At 36.4% G+C, this 16,081-nt stretch overlaps 2 protein-coding genes and 1 non-coding gene across 3 annotated transcripts; 2 read left to right on the top strand and 1 right to left on the bottom strand.

Moving 5' to 3' along the window:
• The first annotated feature begins 173 nt into the window (after positions 1–173).
• Positions 174–15,384, top strand: LOC145237944 (arginine--tRNA ligase, cytoplasmic-like). The gene is made up of 16 exons (XM_080100947.1): positions 174–339; positions 500–646; positions 882–1,091; positions 1,407–1,496; positions 1,783–1,905; positions 2,648–2,769; positions 3,020–3,128; positions 3,358–3,494; positions 4,193–4,305; positions 4,760–4,893; positions 5,214–5,368; positions 6,141–6,279; positions 6,726–6,865; positions 7,349–7,413; positions 7,636–7,830; positions 15,162–15,384. Exons 1-16 carry the CDS (start codon positions 280–282, stop codon positions 15,269–15,271), a joined length of 2,049 nt encoding a protein of 682 aa, XP_079957073.1. The 5' UTR covers positions 174–279; the 3' UTR covers positions 15,272–15,384.
• Trnas-gga (transfer RNA serine (anticodon GGA)) lies at positions 5,546–5,619 on the top strand. Its single transcript has one exon. It is a non-coding gene; the product is annotated as a tRNA-Ser (tRNA).
• Positions 8,420–13,132, bottom strand: LOC145237945 (L-fucono-1,5-lactonase-like). The gene is made up of 5 exons (XM_080100948.1): positions 11,470–13,132; positions 10,365–10,468; positions 10,126–10,307; positions 9,748–9,925; positions 8,420–9,290 (listed from the first exon to the last, which is right to left on the bottom strand). Exons 1-5 carry the CDS (start codon positions 11,607–11,609, stop codon positions 9,040–9,042), a joined length of 855 nt encoding a protein of 284 aa, XP_079957074.1. The 5' UTR covers positions 11,610–13,132; the 3' UTR covers positions 8,420–9,039.
• Positions 15,385–16,081: the final 697 nt, after the last annotated feature.

The raw sequence follows: 16,081 nt of genomic DNA on the forward strand, positions 1-16,081 counted from the left end.
CTGCCTTTGTATATAACACAAAATTGTGTTCCATTTTTCATATTTTGAGGGGTTGAAAAACAAAAATATGTTGACCAAACGAGTGTTAATGATTGTACAGTTGAGGATAAGTTGTGAATTGTCGCGTGTACGCGGGTACTTTACCTAAACAATTAGCTGCTTCAGAGAAAGTTTTCGATTTTAAGCAAAAGTGTATTTAAAACAATTGTTTTGTGTGTATTTCTGTGCTATAGCAACAATTTAAACTGTATCGGAAAACTGATATCGTTAGAAACTTCAATGGATGATGTTATGAAAGAACCAAAGATTGCGGAAGTTTCTGAAACTTTAGCAAAACAGGTATGTGAGTGCCACCACTGTTTCAGTTACATTTGTGATAAATCTTTTTGATGTGCAGCGTTTTTGGTTGTAAATTCCAACCAAGTTACTTGACTTTCAAATATATTTGTGATGTATTGTGGTATTTATGTGTTTTGTAATAACTGACTTACACACTCAGGAAAAGGAGGCCAAAGAGATTCTGAACGAAATTGAACAGATACAAGGTGGAAATTTTAAACTTGATGAAGAACAAGAGCCTAAAGTTATTACTGATCTTGCTACAATGAATGCAAAACTCGCTTATCAAGCTGTACATTTGGAAAGAGTAAGAAAGAGAAACAAATGTTTTTAAATTGGTATTAATTGATAAGACTGGTTTAAAGTATTGTAAGTGCTTTGGCAGTGTATAAAAAAATATCAAGTTATACTTCTTACTAAATATTTTTTTTCAATAAAATTTATTTAAAATGTTTTAATTAATTCCTAAAATCTCTAAAACTCTAATCGGGTTTTTATCACAGTCAAGGTTTTTCTCATAAAAAACTTTAAATTACTTTTAGGCAATTGAAAAAGAAAAAAAGCGAGCAAAGCTAAGTCCAGCTCCAAGTCCAGATGGCATGGTTAATATTGTAACTGAGCTTACATCTGTGTTTGGTGAAGCAATTCGAAAATCCTTTCCATCATTGGCTTCGCCACCAGTTTCTGTAACTCTCAGTCAGAATGATAAGTTTGGTGACTATCAGTGCAACAGTGCCATGGCTATTGCTGGTGTAAGTAAACATTTATTTATTTTTTATTTTTTTTATAATGAGAATTGCTCTTCCAAAGTTTTTATCACAAACAACAGATAGTGTATTTTTTGTCCTGTTTTCTCGGTTTTACTGATTTTTTTAATGGTAAAATAGAAACCTCTTATATGCTATTTTAATTGAGTTGAATTTGTGGTGTTTGGGAAATGAAAACATAGTGACACAATTACATTAAAACAATAACCGAGCTGGAAATAGCTACACAGGTTAAAAATGGTACCCTGCACAAAATAGTAGAGGGCACAATTGGTGGATCATGTCTAAACGTGTTTTTAGGCTCTCAAAGCCCAAGGAACGAAGATGTCACCTCGTCAAGTTGCTGAGTTAATTGTGAAAAACCTTCCAAACTCTCAACTAATTGAAAGTGTGAGTACTAGTTTTTGAGATGCAAGAGAAGATTACTAATTGAATTACTTGTTTGGTGTAAATGTTTATCTGAAAAACTGCAAAAACATCAACAGTATAAGTTAAGTTATGATAAGCAATAAACTGCATGTCAAATAACTTTGTGTTTAATACATGTAATGATCTTATAATGGGACCATATGATTGTAGAAACTTAGTGAAATACTACACATGTGTATAAACATGAATAGCATTTGAAATTATTTTGGCTCTGAATCTACTTCTTTTTTTGTAACATTTCCCACAGCACAGCATTGCTGGACCTGGATTTATCAACATTAAATTGAGTCCTGACTTTCTCAGACAGACAGTTGCTGATTTATTGGTTAATAGTGTTCGTCTGCAAAAGGATGGAAAACCTCTCAAAAGGGTAATGTTTTTTTGCGACTTTCAGGGCTAATATAACTTTTGGGGTTTGTTTAAATGTTTGGTAAATTTGTCTAGGTTGGTGGTTTTGGCATGTGAAAACATTTTTACCAATTTTACTTTTGCCTAATATTTCAAAAATATTTTCTTTTCAAAGTTTAATCAAACAATTTTTTTGGTGTAATTTAAGTTTTCTTGAAGTTTGACAATGGATGAACTAAAATACAGTTCCTCATTCAGCTTGCATAATAAAATCAAATTAGGACAATTAAACCAGAAAAAAGACCATAAACTGTGTAGTATATTATAAATCACGAGTCACCAGAGACTCAGTACGACCCTATTACTTAGGCGAAATATATATGTCTAATAAAACGGTGGACGACTCCAGACTTGTTAAAGTTTTCAGAAAAAAGACCAGCAATATTGTCAGTAATATGTTCTGACAAATCCACCAGAATGATTTTCAAAACAATTAAGTTTTTGACATAAGCCCTATGCTATATGTGTTTGAGTTTTTATAGATGGTGTTGTTGCAACATTCTGTTTTCTGAACAAGCGTTTCGTCCACCAGGTTGCATATTTAACAAATTTGTCATTCAACTGGTGTAATGCTAAACAAAATACTAGGTAGTTGTTTTTTCAAGAACTTGTATTTTTGCTAACGTTTCGCCCAAAATACAAGTTCAGTTGAATGACAAATTTGTTAAATTATGTTTTCTTACAACAAATTGTATTTAAAACAGGTTGTCATTGACTATTCGGCTCCTAACATTGCAAAGGAGATGCATGTAGGTCATCTGCGATCAACTATTATCGGTGATTGTCTGGCAAACCTCTTCGAATATCTCGGTCATGATGTTTTAAGGTAAGCTAAAGACACTTTCTATGGACAAAATTCAAAATTCAGCCTGTGTTGAAAGTAGTAGGCAACTGATGGAAGAATAAATGAATATGTATTACTAGGATCAGCCCTTGGACTCCTCTTGTGGCTCGTCATATTATACCATACACAATTTAGCTTAATTTCTCATCTTGATTTTGTTGCAAGACACTTTTTTGGTACTTTTTTAAACTTGAAATGCGTTGAAAAGTACCGATTGAACTACATCTTACAGGTTAAACCATGTTGGAGATTGGGGAACTCAATTTGGGATGTTAATTGCTCATCTTACTGAAATGTTTCCTAATTACAAGGAAGAATCTCCACCGATTGGTGATTTACAGGTGTGCAAATAAATGTCAGTTAAAATGCAAGTTGCCTTTATGTTTTTTTGTATTATAATTTTCAATCAAATTTTTCTTGCAAAAAACACTTAATTCAAACCAACATTTATGGCACCTGTGTAAAAAATGCTGAAGAGATTTCATTTCTTCATTAACAATCATTTTTCTGTAATAGATCAATAGGAAAAACTTTGGTAGCTGGTCCATGACCTTACACCTTTTTCTGCAGGCATTTTACAAACAATCAAAGAAACGATTTGACAATGATGCAGACTTTAAGAAGCGTGCCTATGAGTGTGTTGTTAAACTTCAAAGTCACGACCCAGATTTTATAAAAGCCTGGAATCTTATTTGTGATGTGTCCAGGTTTGTAATGCATACAGCTAACCTATTTTCTGCAAATTGTATTTACTTAAACCATGGTTCCACCTTTTCATGGCGTGCTAGCTTTTGTTTATTTTTAGCTTTTCACCTGCATTAATCAATTTGTAAGTAACTTATCTACACCCGCTAACATGAAAAAAGGAGGGATGGGCCGAGCCGAGCTGAGCCAGAACCCGAGTACTTGGTACCGAGCATCGCTGTTTTTGATGCTCGGGGATCGGTCTAGCATTTGCACAAACTGACCCGAGCATTAAAATTGCATACTCATGCCCTACAAACATACGAAAGTAGTGTTCAAAAACTTTTATGTGAGATGGTGTAAAAACGCGTACTTTCGGGCCCTGTACGGCTTAATACACCCTAGTGACGTAAGGGACCTTGAAAAGCAACAAAACCAACGTGGAATTGGAAATGTTTGTGACGTCACAACGCACCGAGCGTGCTGGCCCGAGCACCGAGCATTAACTTTTGATGCTTGGTGTTCGACCAAACAGAACATTTGCAGTTTTGACCCATCACTAACTACTTCTGTGGGTGTGTTACTTTAAGGTTTAATACAGAATAGTGAATGTTTACCTGTTGGAAGTTTTGTACCAATTTTCTGCTACAAACTTTTAAAATCCGCATTGTGTATTTTTCAATGTCGTTTTTGTAAAAACAATCTGCGTTTAAATTTGAAGGAAGGAATTCAACTTGATTTATTCCCGATTGAAAATTGGAGATCTAAAAGAACGAGGAGAATCATTCTACCACGATATGATGCCGAAAATTGTTAAAGAGCTGGAAAAGGAAGGTTAGAAACACGCCATCCTAGCAGTCATGTTTAAGACACACAACTTATTAATGTACCAAAGCTTCCGTTTAGCATTTATTCGTCCGAATCAGGGGTTTTGACAAAGGTTTGGAATGACCGAAACCGAATGTGGTTGTATACAATTAGAAATCGTAAAACATGTCTTTTCTACCCAATTACGTACCACATAATTTTGAACTGCTAAAAAATACTTTTGATAGAGGCATTATCGTTTTGCCAACTCCATGCCGTGGCAACCTTAAAACACACAGAACAAAGTTTATTATAAAATACAGTTATCCTGCTGTATGCACCACTGTTTTAATAGCCGCAAAACTTTCGTGATTACTTCCTAAGCGTTTTTTGTGCCGTCACAAATGATTCTGCCAACTAAAACAGATGAGACACGCCCCCTAACCACACCCACATTGTAATTCGGATTTGTTTTTCACAGGAATAGTGGTGAAAGAGGAGGGAAGAAAACTGATTTTCCCTGAAGGTTCCCAATTTCCACTCACTGTCGTGAAATCTGACGGAGGGTTTACTTATGACACGAGCGATCTTGCTTGCATCAAACAACGAATCCATGTAAGTTTGTGAAAATACTTGAAACTTTTTTGTAATTTGTAACATGCAAAAACTTTCACACATTTTTTTAGAAACTCTTGGCTCATAGTTGTTATTTGCTATCTTTGTGTTATATGTTACCTAATAAATTTAAGTTATTTGTTTTTGATGGTTCTATTTGAATAAGGGAACATGCAACCATTTTTTCTGTTTGGTTAATATTCGCCTATAATTGTCCTTTGCTGTTATGTTTCTCACCAATTTTTAATTGTTTATTCTATTTGAATAAGGTTATACCTAAACTGTCAGTTTATTGAATAACTACTTATATACGTTTTTAGGATGAAAAGGGAGGGATTTTGCTCTACGTAACAGACTCTGGTCAGGCATCACACTTTCAACTGATTTACAAAGTCGCACAGGCAGTAGGTTGGTATGACCCCAAGGTCACAAGGGTCGAACATGTGGGTTTCGGGGTTGTGCTGGGTGAAGACAGGTGGGTCAGAGGTTATAAAATCTTTTTTGTTTTAATTTTATCGTAAAATCGAAGCTTGTATTTGTGAGGTAAACTGTTCGTGTTCTTGTCATAACAAATGAGAATCTATAAATGCTTTTTATAAAGTCTTTTACTCACCGGTGTTTGTGATTCGACTTTTGGCGGATTGTCCACTGAGCCTGCGTAGCTCAGTTGGTAGAGCGCGAGTCCCGGAAAGACTCCTGTCGTGGGTTCGAATCCCACCGCAGGATAGATTTTTCTAGCCTACGCCTTGCCATATGGTGGTGAATGCTTGGTGACCGGCTGATTCGGTATGGCGCCTTCAATGGGCCTGGCGTACAGTGATTTATATATAAGTGTGTGGCGTGATCGCTGGTCTGCATAGACGCTTCAGGGCTGATCCCAGTTATGAATTTATGTTCATCTTAAATATACAGTACTTTTTTTGATTTGATTTTAACAGAATTAGGCAAAAGCATTTGTGCCTGATTTAAAATATATGCAAAAGATTATGAGCAAATATATTTTCGACGCAAAAACTGGACTGTTCAACAAACGCCTACATTACGTCAAAACTAGGTTGTCTAAACAAGCTGTAACTGATAGCTGGAAGGTTGTTTTGCGTCTTGAAGCGCACCAAAACGCACATAAAAATAATGGTATTGTGGACTAATTGTCCGTAACACTGTATATATGTATGTTTTACATTCGACATAATCTGCTTGATTATGTTGTTAAACTTATGTTCGATTTTTTTGAATTTAAAATGCAGAAAAAAGTTTAAGACGCGGTCGGGCGACACCATACGGCTTGCCGCTTTACTGGATGAGGGCTTGAAACGTTGTGGCGATAAGCTTGTGGAAAAGGGAAGGGATAAGGAATTAACCCCACAGGAAATGAATGCTGCACAGGTAGGCGACACGTTTTCGTTTGTTATTGTTGTAGAATTGTTTTGTAGATTGTTCTAGGTCAGTGGTTTCCTACTCCAAAGCGAAAACAAAATTTTATAATTTCATTAAATCTTTTGACCTAACGTTATACTTACCTGACGAATTTTACTGTTTTTTTAAAATAATGGACATCAATAAGAAAAAAATTGTGGTATTGGATTATTAAGGGCATTGTGGAGCAGTGTTTTATTAACCTAAAAACGTTGTTTACAAATGTACATATTTAATGTTCTTACGAATGGACCCAGGGACTATCATAATGGTGGTGGTATTACTTTTACAACAAATGAATGGATTTTGAATCAAATTTTGAACGAAAAAAGGGTGTTCTGACCAGCGTTCCACACTTATTGATTGTTTGTTTGATACTTTTAGTTATTTACCGGAATTTATGTATTGTTACACAGGAAGCGGTTGCATACGGTTGCATAAAATATGCTGATCTTTCCCACAATCGAATCAACGACTACGTTTTCTCGTTCGACAAAATGTTGGACGACCGAGGAAACACTGCTGCATATTTGCTTTACGCTTATACAAGGATCAAGTGAGTACATATGCATACATATTGTATCAAAAGTTTAAACCTTGTGTTTACATCTTTAGAAGAGCGGTTCTAAATTAATATCTCTTTTACGTGTGGAAATTGCATACCAATTTTGGGGAAGTGACGTCATTTTTTGTGACGTAAAAGTTTTTAGTCCGTTTTTATTTTTTTTAAATGAAATCTATTAAGATTTTTATTTAATTTTTATTTTTATTTTTTTTTTTAAATATTTTTTTTTATTATTATTTAAAAAATAGCATCAAAGACTTTTACGTTTAGAATGACTGCTTTACTAAGCACCACCGTTTTGTTTTGAATTTAAACAGAATTTTATTCATCGAAACTTTATGTAAGCATAGCTGAAATTCGGCTGGTTCTTTTCTTGTGTAAAGATGTTTGGTTTTTATAGTAGGTGAACTGTACTTCGTTGTTAAATCGGCAAAGTATTTTGTTGATTTTTGACCCAAATTCTTGTGTTTTTAGATCAATTGCCCGAAATGCTAAAGTGTGTCCCGAAGAACTGAAAACAGCTGCAAAACAATGTCTCGGTAAATCTGATTGTTTTGTTAAACTAATGTAGGCCTACTAAAAGAATTCTTGCTTTTCGGTTTTCAATCTGATTTATCTTGAACAACTAAGATGGTCCAGCTCTAGCCATAAAACGTTTAAATTTGAATCGCAACAATTTTTCTGTGTAATTTCTGACTTTGGTTTCAAACAAAGTCGGGTAAATGTATTTCTCTCGTTTCTAAGTTTATCCGTGTCTACAGAATCCGGGGGAGTCCCGCTCGAACATCCCAGAGAATTAAAGGTAGCTCGATATTTGCTTCGATTTCCTGAGATTCTGCAGCGAGTTTCTGATGACCTGACGCCAAACATATTATGCGATTATCTGTATGAACTGGCGACGGTTTTTACGGAATTCTACGACACTTGCTACTGTATAGAGAAAGACCGTGCCTCAGGTGGGTTGAATTGCTATTTTAAGGCATTTGTTTTAAATACATTTTACATGAAATATTTGTAGCCTTTAAATCTAGTGTATTTGCTTACATTGCCATTTAGAGGCATCTGTCTTAATGGCAAAGTATTCATAACAACAATAATAATATGCTATGCAATACAATCGTTTTTTGTTTGTTTGTTTATAAATTAAGAAAAAATATGCCTTTGATGTGTAAGTGTTCAAATTTTAAAATTTTAAATTTTTTAAGTAAATTTTAAAGGCGACTGTTTCAAACTTTACCACCGATGTTTATTTTTGCGATTTTTTTCGCGCAACTTAAATAGGATAATATCATTTGTTTCAACGCGTTTATTTTCTTTTACCTGTTTTCCAGCACATTTTATTAACAAAACGACCAAACCTCTATTACTGGCAGACCAATTTTAACGTGTTCCAACCTAAAAATTTAAAAACTCTCAATCAAACTGTTTTTTCAACAATTTCTGACACAATATAAAACATTCACAATTCTTTTTTCTTTGCTATTGTGGTCATTAAAACGTAAAATAATTGCAGTTAATTTGAAATCTCGACCAGAACTAGAAAAATACCTGTAAATACTTTATTTATAAAAAATCATGTACTTGAATTCCATAAAACTATGGAGCACTTTTGGTAAATTGCAAATCATAATATGAGAAACAATGAAAATATGAAATATTGCAACAGTACGAGTACGACACGAAAATTAACGATATTGATTGTTTAAAACATAAATAGTTTGCTCCCTTGACCCTTCGGGGTGTCCACAAGCCCCAGGTTATAGGTACAACTAGATAGTTATTTCAAAGTTTTCATACTTTTTAAGTTTTTATGAAAAAAAAAAATCTTACAAAAAAACAACTTTTCGCAAATTTGGTCCAAACGTATAATCAAAAAGAAATGGATTTTTAAGCATAAAAAATATAAGTACCTCACATTTTCTTTTTATATAAATAAACGAGGTTAGTATGTACGCTTTACCGTTTTAAATCCAGCATGTACGTTACAGCACATACAAAAGATCGTACATATATAATATCTGTTTTGCTAAAAGATTAACAAACATATGAAAAGCATTTTACATGAATAAAGTTTTTAACTCGGCATAAACAAATGCATATTTTCTCTGTGTTTAAAACCCAAATTCGTCAATTTATGATGACAAAAACGGACAATGAATCGTTTGTTACAAAGATAAACCGTAAAATTTAATAGCATTGCGACCAAATATTTTTGCTTTATCCTCTTTTGACCTTTCGGCGACCAACTCTTGTAACAGTTCATATACTGAGTTTAGATTGGTTCCCGCCATTTTACAAACTGGCCAATCAGATCCGAACATTACTCTGTCAACGCCAAATGTTTTGATCACGTGATCCACGTACGGTTTAAAGTCCGATGGCTTCCAATTTTCCAAATCGCCTTCGGTTACCATTCCTGTGTGAAGAAAAGTTTTGTACTATAGTCGTATATTTGCAAAAAAAGATTTGGGCAATACTACAGTGGTAAACTTCGCAATGTAGGATTTCAATTTACGGTTTTGAAACCTTGAAAAAACACTGACAAAAGAGACGTCGCAAAGCCTTCAAGTATATTAGCCAGACTGTTTTATAGCTACATTTACTGTTATCGGCCCTGGAGTGTCTATGCAGACCAGCGATCACGGTACACTCAAATGTAAATCATAGTACGCCAGGGCTATTGAAGGCGTAATACCGAATCAAGCCATGACCAGTTTTACTATCCTTTGTCATATATGGGAATGTATTTGGTGACCGGCAGTTTCGGTATGACGCCTTCAATAAGCCTGGCGTACTATCATTACATGTTACAGCTAAGGGTTTCAGAAAAAACATCTAAGGGTTTATTCCCATAACATGCCACAATCGCACACCTGACAACTTGCAGAACACGTTTGGGTAGGTTGCCATAGTTGCGATGTCGTCATACCACGCTTGACTGGCGCCGTTCCTGGCGTCAGGTTTGCCCAAATGATCAATAACGATCCGCAAATTCCTGGGAGCCCGAGCTAGAAACCGTTTTGCCGATTCATATTCCGGCCGCGATTTTATCTAAACATTAACATTTGTCAAAAGTAATCAAAAGTAAAAAAATGATAAAAAACATACATAACAATCTCACAAAAAATCCTTCTTTAATCCGTATTAAAAATCCTCAAACAAAAAACACACGAAAAACTCTTACAAAAAATCCTTATTTTAGCGACATTCAAATTTGAATAGAAAAGAGTACAGTAGTCATGGCGGCTTACTAATAGGTCATAGGTCAAGTTGTGACGTTGCAGCGCGCGCATTCCTTCTATGACGTCATCTCGCTCGAGCCAATTTTCCTCGGTAAGAATTTTTCGCGTTCCAACGAACTTGGGGTTTGCCCGGAACTCGCGAAGTTGCGACTCGAGATCTGATGACGTCAGATTGACGTAGCCGACCACGCCTGAAAAATAATCACGTGACCATATGGGCGCTAATAATAATATAACTGGTTGCTTGCCTTTAACCGAATCGTGCTCTCTGGCGACGTCAAGTGCCCACCGTGTTTCGTCGAGTGTTTCAACAACTTCAACAAAGATCGAATATTGAATAGGAGTTTTTGATCTGAATTATATAAGACAGTGGTATGTGGTCAATTTAATTGATTGGATTCACCAACACATGCAGTCTTAAACTATGTCAAAGAAGTGAATACGTTTTGCTTAAGTGTTGTGTTTATGTGTTTGACTTCACGACCCCAGTTACCCGCTAGCCTCTGACGAGAATTCGAAATAAAATTAAGCTGTTGAACGTGTTAAAACCGCCGCATCCGCAACTGTATTCGTTTTTTGCCACACATTATTTTCGATTTGAGGTTTAAAACCTTAATATGCTAAAAGGCATTCTAAATCTGTTTTTGTGTTACTTGTTTTTTGCCAGTTGTTAACGGTTGTTGTAGGGCGCTTTTCAAAGAGGGTCCACAAGATGTTTTCATATTTTACATGATAGAATAGCGTCTGTGCACTGTAGTTTCGATTTGCCAAACTCGTTTGCTCTTTTTGGTCTAAAATGCGAATCTAAACTTGCAATACTTCAGCATTACGAAATGTTGTCTTTTTTAAAAATAGGAACGGGATTTAATCGGCCTTATTGAAAAAATGATTTTATGCTGTTTTGTTTGAAATAATGCTCAAAAATTATTGCAAACATTCACAAAATGCAATCTACACATGCTTTAAATCAGTGGTTCTCAACCAGGGCCCATGGCTCCCCAGGGAGGGCCACGAGCTGTGTTCCGGGGGGCTACGGGTGTGGATTTACCACAAATGCCCACTAAAATCCAGTTCTTTTTTAACTTTATTCCCTAATTTAATCGACTATTTCACATACTATTTGTCTATATTTGTTAAGATTTTTACGATTATGAATTCTTGTTTATTCTATTCGACCTGTCTAAAGTCGAAATTAGTACTGAATTCCAACATGAGATTTCCATTTACATTTTTAAGGGGGTCATAAGTCCTATAGGGTTACTTGAAGGGGGGCCACGAGGTCCAAAAGTTACTTTTAGGGGGCCATGGTCCTCGAAAGGTTGAGAACCACTGCTTTAAATCAAACACACAAACCTTTCAGCGAGATAATCTTCAATTACAAAGTTCTTATAAATCTTCGCCTCCTCAACTGGTCTCGGCCACCAGTAATTGAACCTTCCTAAATCCCACATGTGAAAGTGGGTGTCCACCACGGGTGATACGTCATCACTCATGACGTCACTCTGACGTAATATGTACCTCCAAAAATGCCCGTGTAACACTGTTGTTTCACTCTTCCAATGGACGCACCAAAGTTGTTGAATATTTATAACAATGGACGCGTTCTAATTTACAAATAGCAAACAATAGTCCTGTTATGTCACATAGGAAGTGAATTATTCAAATTTATTACACAGGTGTACACGTAACTACTGTTTTGCATAAACGTTCCCATGTGAACTGAAAAATAAACCTGTGTGAAAACAGTTGAATGAGTGCAACGACTATTGACGGCTTCGAATAATAAATACTTCCGGGTATTTTTAGTGGTCTGGTATTTTACGTTGTTTCTCTTAATGCACGCCAACTTTCCCGAGCATGTTTTATCTCGAATTGAAGCACCAAACGCAACCTATGCAATGTTTTGCCATTCATTTTTTGTTCATTAGGACTTTTGGTTACTATCAAAGATTGTTTAAACTGATTGAAATGTACAACAAAATTCTCTTAACCCTTATCTATAGTGGCTTTTCGCAGTATACTTTCCGTTACCTTGCACAAAACATCATTATTAACTTTCTTGATCAAATAGCAACAACTTAAAGCCCTTCCCATAATCTCGATAAATGTTTGACTTAAACTTGATAAAGGTATGTTGACATAACAGCTTCCAGAACACAAACTAACTCTCAGTTATGTCTTTGTGAATCTAGGTCACACTTGACATTTTACCCAGCTTACCACTCTCTTGCCAAATTTGTAAGCGTTTTGTTTTGCAACAGTCTTCACACGAGTTTTTTGGCCGTTAGGAGTTTGCAGACTTTGCACACGGCACAATTCTGGTCAGTAGTGTTTTGGATACTTCTAGTTTGCTACATTCTGCACGTTGTAACTATTCTGTTTGTCTTGGATCAAGTGCTGATGTAAGTGATACCCTTATTCCGCTGGTTAATTGTTAACTACCTGCGCTACAACTGTATCGTACCAACTTTCTGAGGAAAATGCTTTATACTTTGCACATAGTGTCGAAGAACTGCGATGTTAACATTAGATAAAGCCAATTCTGAAATTATTCCCCTACAACGCAACACTAGCTAAGAAATACTGCATGTGAACTTCAACTATTTAATGAACGAAAACAGTTAGGATGTAAGGCTTGCTACTGCCTTAGGCAATGTTGTAATGTCAGAACTGACTCTTTTGCTGACTTGGCGTCATTCTTGTCACGTTTCCTGTCGGTCAACTTTGCAAACGACATTGCAAACAATAGCACACAACTGTTGCTAAATAGCAAAGATTAAACATACACTCGTTGTGGGGCCAAAACAGTTCTTAAAACTACATTGTCCTTAAAACGAAACCAGGTGTGTTAGCTTTGGTAAGCATCACAAAACAATCATGAATAAACAGCGTCAAGACGTTTGCTCCCTCACGTTTTGGGTATAATCATCCAAGTTGGATAATTGACTGCAATTCGTGATTAAAGATACCGATACTGATAGCTATACTAGTTGCAATTCTCGCACAGCCAGCAACTGTAACCAGTTTTGCTTTAAACAATGGCTCATTCCGCTACCATTATCACGCAACAATGTGCTAACAAGACAGCTGCTTTTAAACAATCACACCTCAATATTCCTGCCGCTTAAAGTTTGATTTGCGGAAATGGTCAGTCCGATTGCTGCAAGCTACTTGCTGTGCAGTGGTCCGTAACGATGTATGTGTACTGGTGCGTGGCGCTTTTTCGACTTTTTTAGGGTGGACTTTGATCGAAGTTTCGTACTTCCTTTTTGAAATACCTAACTTCAGGCCATTGTTTTGTTAACACCCACACGCCAATTAATCTTTGTGCCTAAATAAATCAAACCTTCAATCATTTTTGCCGTTCTAGTTTGCACGTCTTGTTTTATTTGTACTTTAAAAACATTGGTTTAGTTCAGGGGTCGCAAATCTGTACTACTAAAAGAGCCACTCGGACCAGTTTGACATAGTAAAAAAACACTGAGAGCCAAAAAGCCGTTTTAAAATTTGAAATGAAATGCCACTGCAAAACGCTTTTTTGTCTCATGACACTCGACTTTTTGTTGTTACCTAGAGTCTTAATGCATATTAGACACACTGGTAAACCAGTCTCGTCAGCAGAGAAAGCTTTTTTTTCTCTCAATTTCTCTTCCCACGTAGCGTTGAATGTTTTGTTTTCGCTGTTTTTTTAAATCTATTCTATTGTTTAACACGTTTGTTATGTTACTATTAACAAACAGCTTTCGTTGCGCGCGCACACACACTGCGAACAAAAAACAGTATTGTCCAGGGGCCTAATGACGTCATTATGACGTCACACGTCGTTCAAAACGACGCGTTATGCGGCAAAGCACTTTTTCCAAAATTGGCGGTTTTTCTACCCATCTAATTGACAGGAAGAACAGGTAATTTTAGCGAAAGATTTGTAGTTTTCTGATTTCGCCGCTGCTATCTAGCTTACTCAGCCAAACTGCAGCTGCAAAATAAGCGTGACTGTCAGGTAATCAAAATCGTTGCTTAAAAAACACAGGGTCCAATTTCTAAAGAACTAAATCTCTTGCTGAAGCGGTAATCCTACTGTTAAGTTGCGCAAAGTCACGAATGCACTAAAGGTGGTAACTGCAGAAGGCATAAATTGTGCCTGGCAAGTAACAAATTACCCTAATGACATAACTCGATTTACATCGATCTAATGTTTTTCACAAACTATTACGTGTTTGGCGGATCAAAGCAACACAACATTACACGTTTTTAACACTTTTACACTGTTCAAATGCAAAAACAGTTTGATATGTTGCACTTAGTGCAGTTACCACTTAGCAAGAAACTGCTACCAGCGTCCTAGCCGGAACGTAACTTTCCGATTGTTAGCGCATAAAACTCCTTATTAAACCCTTGTTACGTCACAATTGGCGATTAGATAACAAGCGAATACAAGAGATTGAAGGCTCGCGTCTTTGAGATAACGACTCCCTGTTATCACGCAGTGGTAAACGGAACGATTTTGGCCTATTTAATTTACGCACAACTTTTTGAAACGTGGGGGTTTCGGACCCCCAACCCCCCCTTGGATACGCCACTGGTATTGTCTCATATTGCGTGTTAACCTGCGCGCCGCCAATTTGCCTTTTATACAGAGACGGGGTTGCAGGTAACTACAACAAGCGGGTACAATCATGCTGCAATTTTCATGTTTGACTTTTGTGTTCGACATAATCGTCACATAATTTGGAATCAAATGTACAACATTTGATAAATTCAAAAACTTAGCCGCATCAGAGGGATAAAAAGGCCGCGGGTTGGCGACCCCTGGTTTAGTTGGTTTAACATTGAAGTCTACAAACTTGTCTAATATGCCGGAAGTGACGTACATCTGCTGTCTTGTGTTTGTCATTTAAACGTGACAATGACTCTGACGTAATTTACTGACCGCCTTTCTCAAGTTACGTTGTGTGTTAAAACCGGTTTCACGCATAAACCGCTGTTTTGCTTGAAACAATCACCAACTTCGATTACTAATACTCGACTATTGTTACGTCACGTAGGTGATATTGTGAAGATACACACGCATCGACTGTTGCTTTGTGATGCCACAACTGCCGTCATGGACCAGTGCTTCTGGATACTGGGTATTACCCCCGTACACCGAATGTGATTGGTCGACGAAACAGTACATGAGTATGACGTCATAATGTGTTTCATCAACGAAATTGGAGGAATTGTTTTGAACAGAAGTTTGTTGCACAATAGATGTTTTCCAAATGTTTAGTGGTGTGTTTTTGCTTTGAGACGGACACTTTTTGGAATGTAGATATTGGTAATGACTTAACAGGCGATATTCTATTAACTTATGAGCTGTTCCATCAGTAGGCGTTGGTACAAGACAGTTACAAATTCAAAATGCAGCAGATAAACGACATTTTTTGTCAAATCTTTTACTTGAAGAAAAAGCGTTCACTTATTTCCAAATTAAAAAGCTCTTATAGCCTCAATGTGTTGGGACGCAGATTTTTGAACATATGTTGCCACTGTATTACATGCTGTTGTTTGTGGCCTAAAGCAGGGGTCACCAAACTGTTTTCACTGCGGGCCGGATAAGTTTAATAATGATTCGCGCGGGCCGCATAGTTTACATGCCCCAACGCCGACTTTCCAATCTTAGCCCTCGAGGCGATTTTTATAGGGGCGCCAAGAGATGGTCTTTCTACAATCCCATTCAGAATCTGGTGATGCGACTGTTAGTCTAATCTTACGAGCAATGCTTGTATATTACGTCACAAGTAACAAAATAAGGCAATTGTTTGCACACAATTAACACTTGTAGTCTTGTTTGTGACGTAACAAACGGGTTTTGGATCAATCTTGAGCGTTGTAATCTTATGAAAGTAGGTAATATCAATTCTACATATCGGGTAAACGTTCGTGAGGAGTAGTTTAATTTTTGAATGTTACAAAGTTATCAATA

This window comes from Phallusia mammillata, chromosome 7, assembly GCF_965637545.1.
Source record: "Phallusia mammillata chromosome 7, kaPhaMamm4.hap1.1, whole genome shotgun sequence".
Classification (NCBI taxonomy): Eukaryota; Metazoa; Chordata; class Ascidiacea; order Phlebobranchia; family Ascidiidae; genus Phallusia; species Phallusia mammillata.